At 42.6% G+C, this 15,620-nt stretch overlaps 1 protein-coding gene across 1 annotated transcript in view; it reads left to right on the top strand.

The window, feature by feature from the left end:
- Window positions 1-15,620, top strand: part of POLE (DNA polymerase epsilon, catalytic subunit) — a 1,031,469-nt gene that overhangs the window by 535,063 nt on the left and 480,786 nt on the right. Inside the window, exon 31 of the mRNA XM_044069769.1 lies at window positions 13,392-13,535. Coding sequence (XP_043925704.1) covers window positions 13,392-13,535 — 144 coding nt within the window. The remainder of the gene's footprint in view (window positions 1-13,391; window positions 13,536-15,620) is intronic.

The raw sequence follows: 15,620 nt of genomic DNA, 5'->3' as shown, positions 1-15,620 counted from the left end.
CATAAATTATTAATGGGTTGGGGAGATAGCAAGAACTTAACCACCACTGTCAGATGAAGTATTGAGCCATTTTAGAGCAGACACTGATACAGTAACTGTTGTAGTATATCTTTCTCGTATGCCTCTATTTTCGAGGTCATGTTGGCAGCTTTTACAAATGTCTTGAGTATTTAACAGCAGCTGATCTGATGTCCTTTTTTAATCTGCTTCACTGATGGGTTGCTAATTCGATCCTTGGATCTGACTTGGCTGCTTTCCACAGACTTCAGCTTCCAGGCTCAAGCTCCTCCTTACCCATAATCCTCCACCCCTAGCCCAACCTCCTCAGATCTTGTTTGCTACCAGTGTGTTCAGACATGGTTACCAGCGCTCAAGTAGTTAAGTGTAGGTTTTTTTCATATTTTCTCTCTTTTCTAGTTAAATTTTGTGTACTTGGTATATTTAAAATTCCCCCCTTCTCTTTTTAGTTTTTGAGGTGCATTAATGTTCTCTTTATCTGTCCTTAACCTCCTCCTTTCTCTTCGGGCTTTGGCCCTTCTTTCTCTCCTTTTCTATATTAGTATAAATATAGATTTGCTAGTGAATTTTCTCTCTCTCCTTTTCTCCTGTACCATGGATAAGCCTACAGGATGTAAAAGGTGCACCAAGTGTGTGAGAAAACTTCCACATTCGGACACGCATGATAGATGCTTTTATTGTTTAGGGCTGGCTCACCTGGATTCCCCTTGTATCTGTGAGGAGTTTCATCCAAGAGCCATTCAGGAAAGGAGGAACAAGTTGATTTTGAAGGGCCTTATGCCCGCTCTTCTTTCTTCACCAGGGGCACAACCTCCATCTAAGAATCCTTTCAGCTCGGAGGCCAAGTAAAGGCACCACAAGGAGTCCAGGGCTTCTTTGGAGCTTCCTGCCAAGGCTCCAAGGGTTTCAGATCTTAGGACATTGGCGCCAAGGCCTGTTTCTCCTCTGTCAGATCCTGTTGATTTAATGGCTCCGAGTGAGCCTTTGTCATTAAGTCTTCAGATCCTAAGTTCTTGGATCTGAGCAGTCTTCCACCCCTTTTTAACCCATAGATGTCTGGATCAGCAGTCCTGTTCTCGGTCTCCAGGGAGATCCATTACTTCAATTTTCCCCACAGTGCTTTTGAAGATTTTGCAAACCCCCAGGCACTCCCATCCATCTTCAGTGACTTCCTCCAAATCCTCTTGGATCCTGTATGACAAAGGGGACAAAATGGTAAGATCAGTCATCGAGGCTCAGATTCAGATGGGGGGGGGGTACTTCCAGCTCCTTCCTCTCTTGGATCTGAGCCTGCCCCTTGTACTTTTTCTCCAATCCATGGTTTGGTTTCAGAGCCCCAGGACAGTAGTCCAGAGGATTCTGGGTTGGATCAGAGGGCTCTTGCTTCCTCTACGCTGACCGTCACCTTGACTGCCTCTGCTCTGAGGTCCTCTGATCAGTGCACTTCCTGGATCCACAAGGTCACATCCGGACCCAAGGGGTGAGCTTCAGTATTTTCAGCAGTGGCAGCTGGTGACTTCAAATCAAAGGAGGGCTGCAGGAGACAGCTGAATGGGTGGGGTCAATGGTAAGGGGTGCGGCCAACTAGAAAGGGGAGGAGCTATGCTCAAGACCACAAAAACTAACTTTAATTAAATATGCTGCCCTGGGTGCCAAACCGTCATTATGAGAGTCCAGTCAAAACAAAAATAAGTGTAGAAGAATAAAAATATTTCAATGCATTGGCTGCATGACAGCTTACTTAATATCTAGATGGAAACAAAAGGTTGTGAGGCATGAAACAATAAATTACTTTTTAAATACATTACTGGAATGCCAGTCAAAATCAAGTATAAGAAAAACAAGCAGCACTCAACTCAAACCATTTCTCCTTGCTCTGCAGTTCTAATTATAATTTATATTCAGCTTTATTAAAGTACTAAGTAACATGCTGAAATTAGAAATCTCTGTGATGCCCCCACTTAGGGTTGCCACCTTTTCAAATGCCCAAAGTGGGACATTTGTGGTACAAACGTCAGATTTTGCAGGCCGAAACATACCCACGGCCAGTACACAAGACAGAACTTCTTCTTTGCCTAAATAAAAGCTTATTCTTGTAGTATTTTAGTTGCTTATTCTGTTTCTTATAACATTTAGGTGTTTCTGATGCAGAATAACTGTTTTATGAAACTATTACATAAAATATAGGCAATAATTTTGTCCTAAAATCTCAGGACATTTGTCAATTTTACAATTTTTTTGCAGGACACAACTGACCAAAGAGGGACTGTCCCTCTCAAAGTGGGACAGGTGGTAACCCTACCCCCACTTGTAAAAATGTTTCTTATCCAAAAAAGACCTGCTGCCTGACAATTGTCTACTTGTTTCATGGGGAACACATGATCAAAGTAAAAAATGAAAAGCAAACAAGAAACGAGCTCAATATACATTGCTTAAAGGATTACTGTACAGGTTATGGACCACACATGATTGGCATTCTGTTTAGTTTACGGGTAAAGCCTGTAGAGATGACTGGAAGTCTCCAACAAGTGTAATGAGCTTTTTAAAATAATGTAATCCTGTCTTATACATTATCTAGTTAAGTATTCTCTGCATGGCAACAACAGAAAGGCTTTCAATGTTGGCAATTCTTTAACAGTATGCTTATTAAAGCTTACTTGCATCTTATGATCTCAGACAAGCTTACCTTATGGTCATTAAAGCATTGCTACTTAAACACAGAGCAACAGGTGCTTTCTGAGTTTGCTTGTGTCTTTCGGCTTTTCCCGGTTAGGGGTCGCCACAGCAGAACTCCGGTCCGCTAATGATTGGTAGTGGATTTTTACATACCGGGTTACCAGCCCTGACGCACAACCTTCAACGAAGGCACGCCCCATTCACGCATGTCTCCACACAGAAGACGCTCTAGCTGAGAATCGAACAGGACAACATCTTGCTATGAGGCGACAACGCTACCGCAGCACCACCACCGCAGCACTTTCTGAGTAATAAGCATAAATCAACAGTACAAAAATATGACAGAAACCAGACCATTCTGCAAAATCAAGGACAGATGAAAAGCCACTGTAGTACTTGTGTTTACCTTGGATGGGGGGATGCACATTTACACTGCATAACTAGTCTCTGCCTTGCTTGGACACATCCAGAGTCACTACATGGGAGAGTGGGGTGCAACAAGTATGTCACAATTTGAAATGTCTCTGGCTGACTGTGATGGCCCTGACTCATTTGTCATACCTCTCAACCTCAGAGCAAGAAATCTGGACAAAGCCACACATAGAAGTGGAACAAAGGCCCAAAAATAAGGACAATTTTTAAATATTGCTCTTATAAACTTAGAAAGATAATAGAATAATAGGTCTTGCAATTAGTATGAATTTTCTGAATGGTATGAAATCTGAAACTCAAATGTCTGTCATTATTTTCTAACTTCAGTCTTTAGTGATTTGTCACTAATTTGCCAAAAAAAAAACAATTTTATGAAAAATGGACCATAAATGTGATGCAAAAATATAAAATAGCCCCACAATACAGCTGGGAACCTGTCAAAGAAGGGACACTTTAATATTAGTACTGCTAACTTGAGCAGCTGACAAAATAAAAAAATCTACATGCATTTCTGAAATAAAAGTAATCTATAACTTGATTATTACAATTATTTCTTAATTGTAAACACTCCATGTTTTCTTCCAAAATTGCTATTTTGTGGAGGGATTATTAAGGGGATGAGCAACATTTTGAGCCAAAATCGGGGACAGTTCAGAGGTTGGCTATGCCTAATTCTATAAAGCAATTTATTTGCATGTACCTCTCAACCTGTTAATGCAATAAATCTGGACAAGGTCAAATATATTGGGGGAACATATAAACAGTACTAAAAATTGCTCTTGTATAAACCGAGACAGTTGATAGAATAACAGGTCTTACTTTAGCATGCATTTTTCTGAAGGTTATGAAGTCTGAAACTCAGTGTATTATTATTTAGTGACTTAATTCCTAAATGATTTTCCAACAAAACCACAAATTGTATGAGGAACAAACCAAAAATAAAAAGCAAAAATCTATTCATTCTTTGAAAATCTGGACAGTTGGGAGGTATAGTTCAGATGGGCCTGTCTGAGTTTGCCACCCTTCCCCTTCCCAAAATCATGGTTGAATGGAGCCTCTGCAGCCATTCCAATGATCCATTACTTGGCTATTTCACTCCATTTCCCATAAACACTAATGTGCATACTACTTTACTTATGTGATGATTTGGACTTCATTTGAAGTTTTATTTTGCATTTTACAGCACAAACACTAAGATATCTGCTAAACAAAGCAATGCAGTCTCACAATGAAAACAGACTTAGCATTAAAGCTTCTCTGCCCTTGAAACTCACATTCATTGAAACAGCATTGAAACACGCATTCAATGAAAGTACATTTTGCTAGTGGCAGATACAAATTAATTTTGGGCTGTTTTCAAATCATAGGCCCCTTGCATATGAAACGTACATCTGCTCTTTGATACACCTTCCTGAATGTACTAAATTATATTCCTTGTACAATACAGTACAGTTGTTTGAGGGAATTTTAAATTTGTTTTGAACATTTTTCCAGTAAGCAATGAAACAAAATGCATGCGCCCGTAATGACAAAACTGCCTATTTCAGAACATTTCCATCATAAAGTCTACTCAAACTTCTGCAATCCACCATTATCAGTAAATATGCACAATTCTACAGTCCACCATTATCTGTAAATATGCACAATTCTACAGTCCATTATCAGTAAATATGCACAGTCTCTGAAGAAGTAAAGGTCATCTAAATAATTCCGCATTAAAAAAATCTGTAACTAATGAAGAGGTTGCTGCTAGCAAACACCTTTATATTTCATAGTTTCATCGAAAAATAAAGTGCCTGTTGCCCCTGAGGAATAAATTGCCTATATTTCATTAAAAAATGATGAGCTAGTAATATTGCAAGAGGAAATGGATGGCAAACTGATAACAGACTCATAGTTAGTGTCATCAACAAGGAGGACATTCTCAGTACGGCAGCATCCACCCCTTGTGGGAGTAGAACCCACAGCCTTCTGCATCAAAAGCAAGTACACAACCTGTTGTGCTATTAACAATGCAAGCCGACTCAGCATAAGCAGCACTAAACTTCTCTTTCCCTGCAGCTCTCAGCTCCTTGTAAAATCTACTCAATACTTAACTGCATCTCAACTTCACAGCACAAGAAATCTGGAAAAAGCTAAAATTTATTGGGGGGGGGGGGGTTAAAAGCCCAAAAACCAGGGACACATTAAACATTGCTTGTATAATCTTGGAAAGTTGCTAGAATAAAATGCTGTGTTACCACCATACATTTTACTGCCAAGGTCCTTGTGCAAAACAGTCAGAGCAACGTACCAGTACGCCAAATCAGCTGCTTTGTGAAAGAGAGGAAGACTGAAACTTAAATGGCTATCATTTAGTGAATACAGTTCTCACCATAGCTGTCACCCTCTTAGTACAAAACACCTGGACAAACCCAGTAATGAGGGAAAATGCAGCCCTCAAACATATTCAGTGAATTCAGTTCTTGCCATAGCTGTCAACCTTAGCACAAAAAACCTGGACGAAGCCAATAATGGGGGAATACAGTCCCAAAAATAGGGACAAATTTTAAATATTCATCTTATAAACTTAGAAAATTGCTAGAATAAAAGGTTGTGTTACTATGTATTTTCTGAAGAATATGAAGTCTGAAATTCAAATGCCTGTCAATTTTACTTCTGACTGAACAAAAACAATTTTCAGCAGAGGCCCAGGGAGAAATACTGCAGACACATGTCTTTGTAAAATGGCAGGACACCAGAACAAATCCACACAAACACAGGGAGGAGATGCAGACTCCACACAGAAGGCACCCCAGCCAAGAATCAAACCAGAAAACCTATAGCTGTGAGGCAACAATGCTACCACTGCACCATCAAATATGTAAGGAATTAAACATTCAGAAACCTGAAGTCTGAAATTCAAATGCCTATCAATTTTATTTAACATTTGTTAACCAGGACAGTCTGACTTGGAGCAAAAAAAACAATTTTCAGCAGAGCCCAGGAAGAAATAATGCAGACATGTCTTTGTAACATAGGAGAACACAAAAGCAAACCCACAGAAACGCAGGGAGAAGATGCAGACCCCACACAGAAGGCACCCCATCCAAGAATCAAACCTGAGAACCTGCAGCTGTGAGGCAACAATGCCACCACTGCACCATCAAATATCAAGCATTTTAAACGTTTAGAAACTACAGATATTATGAGGAACAGAACAGATCAAATATGAGGCAAAACTCTGCAAATTTTTTACAAATGGTGGTGGGTAGGGAATTCAGGCCCTTAACACCTGCATACAAGGTACAGGGTTCAAGCCTGAGGTATTCCCTACCACACCACCATTAGTCTGCTCTAGCCACCAGTATATAGCAACTGGTTTCTGTTTTACACACACACACACACACACACACACACACACACACACACACACACACACACAGCTCAACTTTGCCTGCTTACCTTGTCGCTGATATCCGAACAGCCCCACCGATGAGCTAAATAACTGCTCCCCTATCCACTTTGCTGACGAGCCAAATACCTGTTCCCTTGCCGCCGATATCCGAACAGCCCCTTTGCCAGTATTCCTTGTGTGACTGGTCCATCCCAAAGTATTCCTTGCAGTTCAAATCTGCGATTGGTCCTGCCTGCCACTGCTGCAGTCCGGAGTGCCTCCGTTTTGTGATGTCACCGCCTCACAGACTGCTAGGCATCTTGGGGCTGAGATGCTTTCCCCCTATCTAGACTGCTGAGAAAGCAGTCTGAGAGCTCGTGCTCATGCGTACACTTCCGGTAATTTACAGTTTTTGATTTTGTGTTTCTGATTTTGTGTTTCTATGTTCTATTTTTATTTGTTTTTTAGGTGGGAGGGCTGCAGTCCTATAGCACGAGCCGCCCCTGATTTTCAGGTCCGTCTCTCCACCTTGGAGTCTCAGTCCTCGACAGTACAGGTCTGGTTCTGTCAGGGAGTCGAGGTTCCAGGGAGCCTCCTCTATTTTCCTTGAGTTTCAACTCCTAGGGAGTTCACTGGGGGCTCCCCAGGACCTTCGGCCTTCCAGGTTATAGAAAAGGCCAGGACCCTTTGACTGCTGCTTCTCCCCATGTGCCTACACTGGATCGGGGCCTTGGATGTACCATTTCTGTCCAGAGTCAGCCTGCCTTGAAGGACTTCGTCTGTTCCACCTGATGTTGCCCCTTCCTCTTCCGATTCCTCTCCTGAATATCCCATGGAGGAGATCCCATGGAAGAGGGAGTGCAAAAGCAGGCAGTTGGACCCCCCAAAGTAGTCCCTCACGGCGGATACTGATTACGATGAGGGAGAGGAGTTTTTCAAATCACCACTGGATGATGTCTCCTTCTCAGACATCTTGGAGATCTTGAAGTTGAAAGGTGTCTGGTCTTCCAAAAACTCCTCTTTGGAGGAATCAGTGTTCCTAGAGACCTTCTGGGTGGGACTATCTGCATCTTGGATAGACCCCCCCCTGGCGGATGCTCTTGTAGACTTTGTCACCTGTTGGGCCTGGAAGAGCTGGACACCATAGAACCAGTACCAAAATGGCCAGACAGGATTCTTTCTTCCCCAGAGGACTGTACTTTCCGGAGTAAGGCCATCCCAGGTATCACTATATGGTGGTGGCAGCCACTACCAAGAAAGAGCTCACCCAACAGAGCTCAACTGTCCATCCATCAAACAAGGAGTCCAGAGCACTGGACATGTTTGGGAAGCACACTTTTGCTTCAGTGATAGTTTTGCTGAGAGCAGTCAACTATCCGGCACATTTTATTCACCTTTAGAGAGACTTGTTTAAGGAACTCTGAATCCTTGGTGGGGTGCTTGGCTAAGGAGGAGTTAGATGACATTTCTTCTAAGCTAACCACTGTCACTTCCATAGTAAATTTTTCCATGAAGCTTGTTTCCTGCTCAGCAGAAGGATCTTCAAGGGCAGCCTGCACCAGAATTGTAATATGTCATCATGCTTGGATGAGGTGGTGTGATTTCGTGGGGCCCTTTAAGGCATCTTTTGTCAAAGCCCCCTTTGATGGTTCTTTGCTGTTTGGACCATCAGTTACAGACACCCTGACCCACAGCAATCAAGAGGGTAAGACCTTGTCTGCTGAGGGGATTAAGTTTTCCACCCCTCAATGAACCTACTGAAGGAATCAAAGGGGTGGGGCTAAGAAAACTTGGTTCTGCAAGTTGCAAGATTCCTTCCCTGACCAAAGCTGAGAGTACTTCTCCAGGGGCAGAGAAGGAGACTACAATGGGAGATGCTGCCCTACAGGCAGAGGAGGCCCACAAAACTAGTGCATCAGGGAACCCTTTTCCAATGATCCCTTTCAGCGCTGCCCGACTGATGTACTCTGGAGGCAGGGGCTGATTTTTCTCTGCACTCAGGTGCCTGGGCCCAAATAACTACAAATGCTTGGTTGTAAAGCATTATATCAAGAAGCTATTACATTCCCTTTTCTCTACCCTCACCAAAGATTCAAAAGAAACTCCCTGATCTCAACCAGCCAGAGGGAGTTGGCAGTTACCACAGTACTCAAACTACTGCGAAAGAGAGTAATCCAAGAAGTCCCAACCAAGCAGAGAGGATCCAGAATGTACTCCCTTTTCTTTTTTATGCCAAAGAAAACATAGGACTTGTGGCCCATTTTGGACCTAAGCAACCTCAGTGTGTATGTGAAGAAAGTCAAGTTCCAGTTGGTAACTGTTCAGTTCATCCTCCTGTTGCTAAGGAAGGAAGATTGCATGTGCTCTGCGGATTTCAAGAATGCGTACTATCACTATGACAGGCATTCCAGAAGTCACCTGGGAGCCAATCACTACCATTATAGAGCCCAGCCCCCTGGGTGTTTACCAAATGTATGGCAGTGGCTGCAGCTCATCTCCGACTGCAAGGGTTTCAGGTATTCCTGTATTTAGACAATTGGTTCCTGACTGCCCCCACTCAGGGTCAACTTTCTCAGACCAGAGACTATCTTTACCAGTTGTACCAATTCCTAAGGCATTACCATAAATTTGGACAAGTCACAACCACAGCCGGTTCAGACTTTGGAGTTCATTACTCAAATAGCTTCTTTGCCACAGCATCACTTCAACACATTGAAGCTTTAAATTCAGGCCATTCTGAAACTTGCGTCTCCTCCTGCCAGGTTGATTCTACAAGCCCTGGGGTCCATGGCAGCTGCTATACTTTTGGTGGTTTTAACCAGATACTTTGTGCGCATTCTTTAATGGACACTATCTGTTCCATGGTCAATTTTGCATCAGTCCCTATCTGTTCCTATCAGACTGACAAACATTTTCGGGTCCCATTTGCAATGGTGAATTCAGTCAGATCTGACAATCGGCAGACCTTTCACCCCCCCTCCTTTCAGCCACTGTGACCACGGACGCTTCCCATCTAGGGTGAGTTGGGGGGACATTTCCAGGGGAAGATGGTCCAAGCCACATGGACTCCAATAGAGACCAGTTTGCATATCAACGTCCTCAAGATGAAAGCTGTCCTCTTATCATTGCAAGCCTTTCAGGAGGCTCTCCCTCTAAGGACAATTGCTATACACACTGACAACATGTCAGTAGTCTGGTACATCAGCAAGCAAGGAGGAAACCCATTCGTACCCTCTGTGCAGAGAAGCCATGAGGGTTTGGGAATGGGCGATCTTTTCAAACTGCTTTCTGCTTGCAACACATGCTGGGAAAATTTGACATGTTAGTGGACAGGCTCAGTAGATCTATACTGATGCCCCATGAGTGGTCACTCAGTCAGTAGTAGCAAACGAGATATCCAGCTGTTGAAGTCTTCCCCTGCTGCAGCCTCTTTGCACCCCCTTACAACAACAAATGCAGTAATTACTTTGCTCTGATCCCTCCTTCAGGGAGTGCCCCGAAGGATGCTCTGGTCCATGATTGGCCTCCCAGTCTCCTTTATGCTTACCCTCCTCTTATCCCAACATTTCTCCAGAAAGCCAAACAGTTGAAGAGCATGGTGATCCTCATTGTCCCCTTTTGGCCTCATCAGGTGTGATAACCCCCTTCCTCTGGTCTCACCTCAAACATCCTCCATGGATACTGGAACCCAAACTGGACCTCCTTTCTCACCCAACACTAGGACTCCACCCTGATCTCACCACACTCAAGTTAACCGCATGGTTTCTCTAGTTCCCATGATTGCTAGAGGGTCCAGGTTCTCTCCTCCAGTCAAAGCTATCATTTTGGCCCCTCAGAAAGCCTCTACTCTTTCTGGAATCTTTATATAGCAAGGATCTAGTTTTGTGACCATTAAGCTCCAGTTTGCAGCCATGTTTAACTTCCTTCAGGATTACCTTCAGGATCTGTTGTCTCAGGCAGGTTATGTAATGCCATTATAGGTTCATAGGTAGGTACTAGGCTATCTGGCCAATGGCATTTATAAGCATAGCCAGAATGTGTTGGCTTTTGCCGCCCCCTTAGATTAGTTCCCTGTGCCTCTGTCCAGCAGAGCCATTGAAGTGATCCCTGGGGTAAACTTTCTGTTTCCCATCCACTCATCAAGGTTTCTCTTGGAGGGTTAGCGAGGAGCTCTGCGTAATGCAGATTAGAATCTTGTTCCAGAGCATGGGAAGTCTCTGGGACAGGAATCTGTCCCTCCAACACGTCCTATTTATTGTTGTTATGAGGTTTAGATCCCTGGAGTGTGTGGCTCGAGGGGATATGGTTTTCTTTAGATGAAGCATGTCCATCAATTCTGGGTTGGCCTTGTATGTCAGGCAGACATCACCTCTGAGTAGGCAGTATGCAACAAGTACAGCTGGAGTTTCTTCAGTCGAGCTGCATAGGGCATCTGCTTGAGGCCAGTGATCCTCTTGGTGAGGTACTTCTATGGTCTTTCCAGTTGTTGCAGGTGTCTTGTAAGGTACATCCCAAGTAAGGCATTGTACTCTATGATGGGTCTGATGAGTGATGCGTAGAGGGGCCCAATGACCTCTTTCGATCTGGATGCAAACCCTTTTGTGATTAGGTGGGCCACATAGAAAGATTTTTAAAACCACTTTGGCAATGTGATTATCAAAGGAGAGGTTACTATCTACTTGGGTCCCTAAATCCCTTATTACGTCTTCTGTATTTAAGGGGCCTATCACCTATGCTGTAGTTTGTGGGTACTTTGGTTTTCCAAAGGGGATGACTATGCACTTTTTGGCATTTAACTTGAGGCCATGGTTTTGACACCAGGTATCTGTCTCAGTGAGACCTTTTTGGAGGATGTCTGTGTCAGCTGGAGAGTCAATTATAGTCCCTAGTTTGCAGTTGTCTGCGAACTTGGTCAGCCATAGTCTTCCTGTGCTCACCTGTACCTCTGAGAAGTATATGCCGAACAGGAGGGGTCCTAGGGCTGAACCCTGGGGAACGCCACTTGTAACCGGTTTAGAGTCAGACCTAGCTCCCGCAACTCTTACCATGTGTCTTATGAAAGGTATTTTTCTTCTTGGCCCTCCAATCAAGGACCCAACTCCTCCATGGGATCTGACTTTTCTACAAGCCTTGACCCAAAGCCCCTTCAAACCAGCTAATGATTGTGACTTGAAATATTTATCTTGGAAGTCCGCTATACTTGTTGCCATTAGTTCAGCGAAAAGGGTCTCTGAATTGCAAGCTCTTTCATCCAAACCTTCCTACATCATCTTTCCCAAAGATAGGGTTCCCTCCATACTAATCCTTCATTCATGCCAAAGGTCATCACTAGAGCTAATATAAACCAATGCATTCAGTTGCCAGTGTTCTTTCCTAACTATTCCAACAAAGGAGAATGCCTGCTACATTCCTTAGATGTTCACAGACCGCTACATTTCTACCTCCGCAGGACAAAACAGTTCAGTAAAGCAGAACAGTTGTCTCTTTCACCTAATCGTAAAGGTCAGGCAGTATCGAAAGTGACAGTAGTGAAGTGGTTTACTAGTTGCATTTCCTTTATTTATTAGAAGATTGCTTTGAAGTTTCCTGGTCCTCTAAAAGCCCATTCAACAAGATCCATTGCTACATCAGCGGCCTTTTCATTTTTGATCTCGGATTCCTATTGGTGACATTTGTGCTGCAGCCACCTGGTTCAAGTCTCGTACCTTCGGGACCCATTATAAGTTAGATATGGTGTCCCAGAGCAGAACATCCTTTGGTTCCTCTGTGCTCTGGCTTATCCTTCCATGAGGCCACCCAAGAAATTATATAGCTGGGGACTCTGACCCATCAGTGAAGCAGAATGAGAAGGACATCATCAGATTTATTAATTATGTACTTGCGATAATTTGGTGTCTGGGTTGTCCTTTTCTCATTCTGCTTCACCTTCCCGCCCAACCATCCCCTTCCAAAATGCTTTGGTTCTAGAGGATCTGGAACAGCCGTTGTTGGAACCTGTGTTCCAGGTTGAGCTCTTGGTTCCTTTTTTCTTCTCTATCCTGTTTATAGGGGCAGCAAATTCGATTTGTGGAGGTTCGGCTAGGGGTGGAGGATTATAGGTAAGGGAGGAGCTCGAGCCTGAAAGCGGACATCTGTGGAAAACGTCCAAGTCTGATCTGAGGACTTGGTCCGTAACCCATCAATGAAGCAGAATGAGAAGAGGACAACACCGATACCAAGTTATGGTAAGTCCATAACTAATAATTTGTCTGCCTTCCCAAAAGTAAAGGCCCATAACATGCTGCTTAAATGTTTATTTTATTGTAGGCTGTTTGCAGATGTTAGCAGCAGAAGCACCGTTTATCCTGATGGACTAGTCCAGGAGGATTTTATTTTAAAGTAGATTTCTGAAACAAGTATACTGTTAGGCAGGTGAATCAGAAGAGGATGCTGCCTTCTTCAACTGCTTGTGTCTGTATTGCAAGCCTTATTTTTAATAAATAAATGAACACATTTTGTTGAGTAATACAGGGTTCTTTGTGTGGTGCTGGATGACTGGTAGACCCTCGGTGGTACACCAGATGGCATGTTGGCTGTTATTTTGTCACACAGTTATGACAATTGTCCTGATTTAGTGTGGCACTGGGTTAAGAGTCTGTTGCTGCTTTATTCTAGTCCAGTACATGCTTGAGTATTGCGTTGTATGATAGTTGACCCTCCGCCCTAGGACTGGACATCAGACCAGACAAAGGTATGTACTTTGCTGTTATATGTTTAATTAACATATTATTGTGCTCCTGCAGTATGTCTAGATTCCATTTTGAACTTCTGTTTAGAAAGCAAACCATTTTCATTATAGGATAACATCCTTATTGTTAAACAAAATACCCTATTATATTTATCCTTGTAGATTGCCGAGACCAGTCAACCTGGTCTGTACAAGTTGTGGTCTGTTATCGGTAATGAACTGCATTGTATCAAACTCAACATCTCTCGTATCTTCTATGTGAATCAACGAATTCCTAAGGCTGAGGAGGGAGCTGTCTACAGGAAGGTATATATACTTTTTTTATTTTCTTTTACAGGCTGTTTCTCATTTGTATCGCATTTTATATGTAGTCTACATAGATGATAATCATTTGCTGAATTACCCTGCTATTAGTTTAATTTATTTATTTATTGCATTTGTTTACCGGGAAAAATCCTACTCCGCAAGGAAAATGACCCTTTTCAGCAAAGGCCCAGGGAGAAAACCTCCAGGAAAAAATTTTACAAAACAGTTTTTTAGGTTTGATTAGATGAGAATACAGAGGTAATCAGGTTTTACATAGCTGAACAGCTGGGTTAATTAGAAACATTTAACATAAAAGAGCACAGTATATACAATCAGAAAAGCGATTTGCACAATGCAGAAGAGACAAAATTGCAGCAATCAAGACTGTCCTCTGATGCCAAAACATTTTGCATATGGTATTATAAATGTGTTTGCAATCAACATGCTAGTAAGGCAAATATATGATAGAAGAGAAGTCAGCTTGAGGGCAAGCAGAAGCAGAACCTAGTGCTAGAGAGCTGCTGTCTTTGCATGGTTTTGAAGTGTACAGAGTAGTAAGCAAGGAGCTTTAACTGAATTTCATTGCTGATTTGAAAAAACAAATACACATAAGTAGCAGTATGACTGGACCATTAAAGTAAATGCAGTGTGTTGGTTGTTGCAGGTGGTAATATCTTTTCTAAGTGCCAAATAAATAAGTGGGCTTTTCTCTTGAATGATTTACCATTAGCTGCTGTTAGGCAGAAGTACCTGTGCACCGAACAACCCAAGCAAATGTGTGCTCGTGTGTGAGCCTTCCCCCAACACACACAGTGCCGGTTTGTAAAGCGATGTACATATAACACATGATTTATGTTGTCCTTGCAAAGGAGGAATTGTGGCTATGAAGACAGTAAACACTTGCTCTTTGTTACTCTGGAAAGTATCTACAAACAAACTGTTCAACATGGACCTTTAAGTTTTGTTTCTGAATGGGAACGCACCATGTGTTCTCCCCGTAATTTTGGCTGTGGAATATGAGCAGTAATCGACAAGACTTGAGTGTAGCTAGCAACTGCAGGTGGGCATGGATCAGACAGAGACTGCAATATTCCATGCACTTTGAAGTTAGCAGTATCCTTCCCTAGAGGGTATGGGAGGCTACGTAACTCTGAAAACTCTCAATCCATTAAAAGAAATCTATTATCGTAAATAAGGGTATTGGCTTGCCAGCATGCTGAATTTTGAGGTCAGTGTCTATAATACTGGTATTGCATGGCTGTACACACAGAACATCATCATCTTTAGCCAACATTCTGAGAGAGAACTATTGGAAAACTGGCCCAGGTTTCAGTAGGCTTGTCAAGGTAACCGTTTAAGGGCTGCCTAATGTGTTTTTTTTTTTTTTTTTTTTTTTGCTCATAACAAAGCTTTTAAACTGAGTTTTATCATCCCTGGATAAAGATTAAACTGAGTTTTATCATTCTAGGTGAGGATTTAAGCTTGAGCATGAGAGTGGTCTTTGTCCATTAGAACATTAGCAGGACAGTTGAGTAAAAAGGTAGAAAAGCTGCTGCTGTTCCAAAAGTACAAGTTCCCATGTGCCTGTGCCATGTCAAAAGTACAAGTTCCCATGCGTCTGTGCCATGCCAAAATTACAAATTCCCATGTGCCTTGCCAAGAGTGCAAGTTCCCATGTGCCTGTGCCATGCCAGAAGTACAAGTCGCCATGTGCCTGTGCCATGCAAAAAGTACAAGTCGCCATGTGCCTGTGCCATGCCAAAAGTGCAAGTCACCATGTGCATGTGGTTCAAAGCTACTGTAACAACTTTATACAAGAACTTGCATTTAAAGTATTGTTCGTATTCTGATACAAGGGTGGCTGGATCATCTGGTACTGAATACAACTACTCAGCAATTTTAGTGCTGTACAGATCAAACTGAATAAGGCCATCATCAGAAGTATTAATGCACTTTTTATAAAAATTGTTTTTAACTGTAAAGGCAATTATTTCCCTCTTACTCTGAAATCATGCAACCTGGTAGTTTATATTAATATGGTGTCTATGGATGAGAGTGTAGGGGTACAGCCACCCCTATAAGGGT

This window comes from Protopterus annectens, chromosome 4.part0 (assembly GCF_019279795.1).
Source record: "Protopterus annectens isolate FY-2018-M chromosome 4.part0, PAN1.0, whole genome shotgun sequence".
Taxonomy (NCBI): Eukaryota; Metazoa; Chordata; order Ceratodontiformes; family Protopteridae; genus Protopterus; species Protopterus annectens.
Note: the sequence above shows the minus strand (reverse complement) of the source record. Positions and strands in the feature narration are given on the sequence as shown.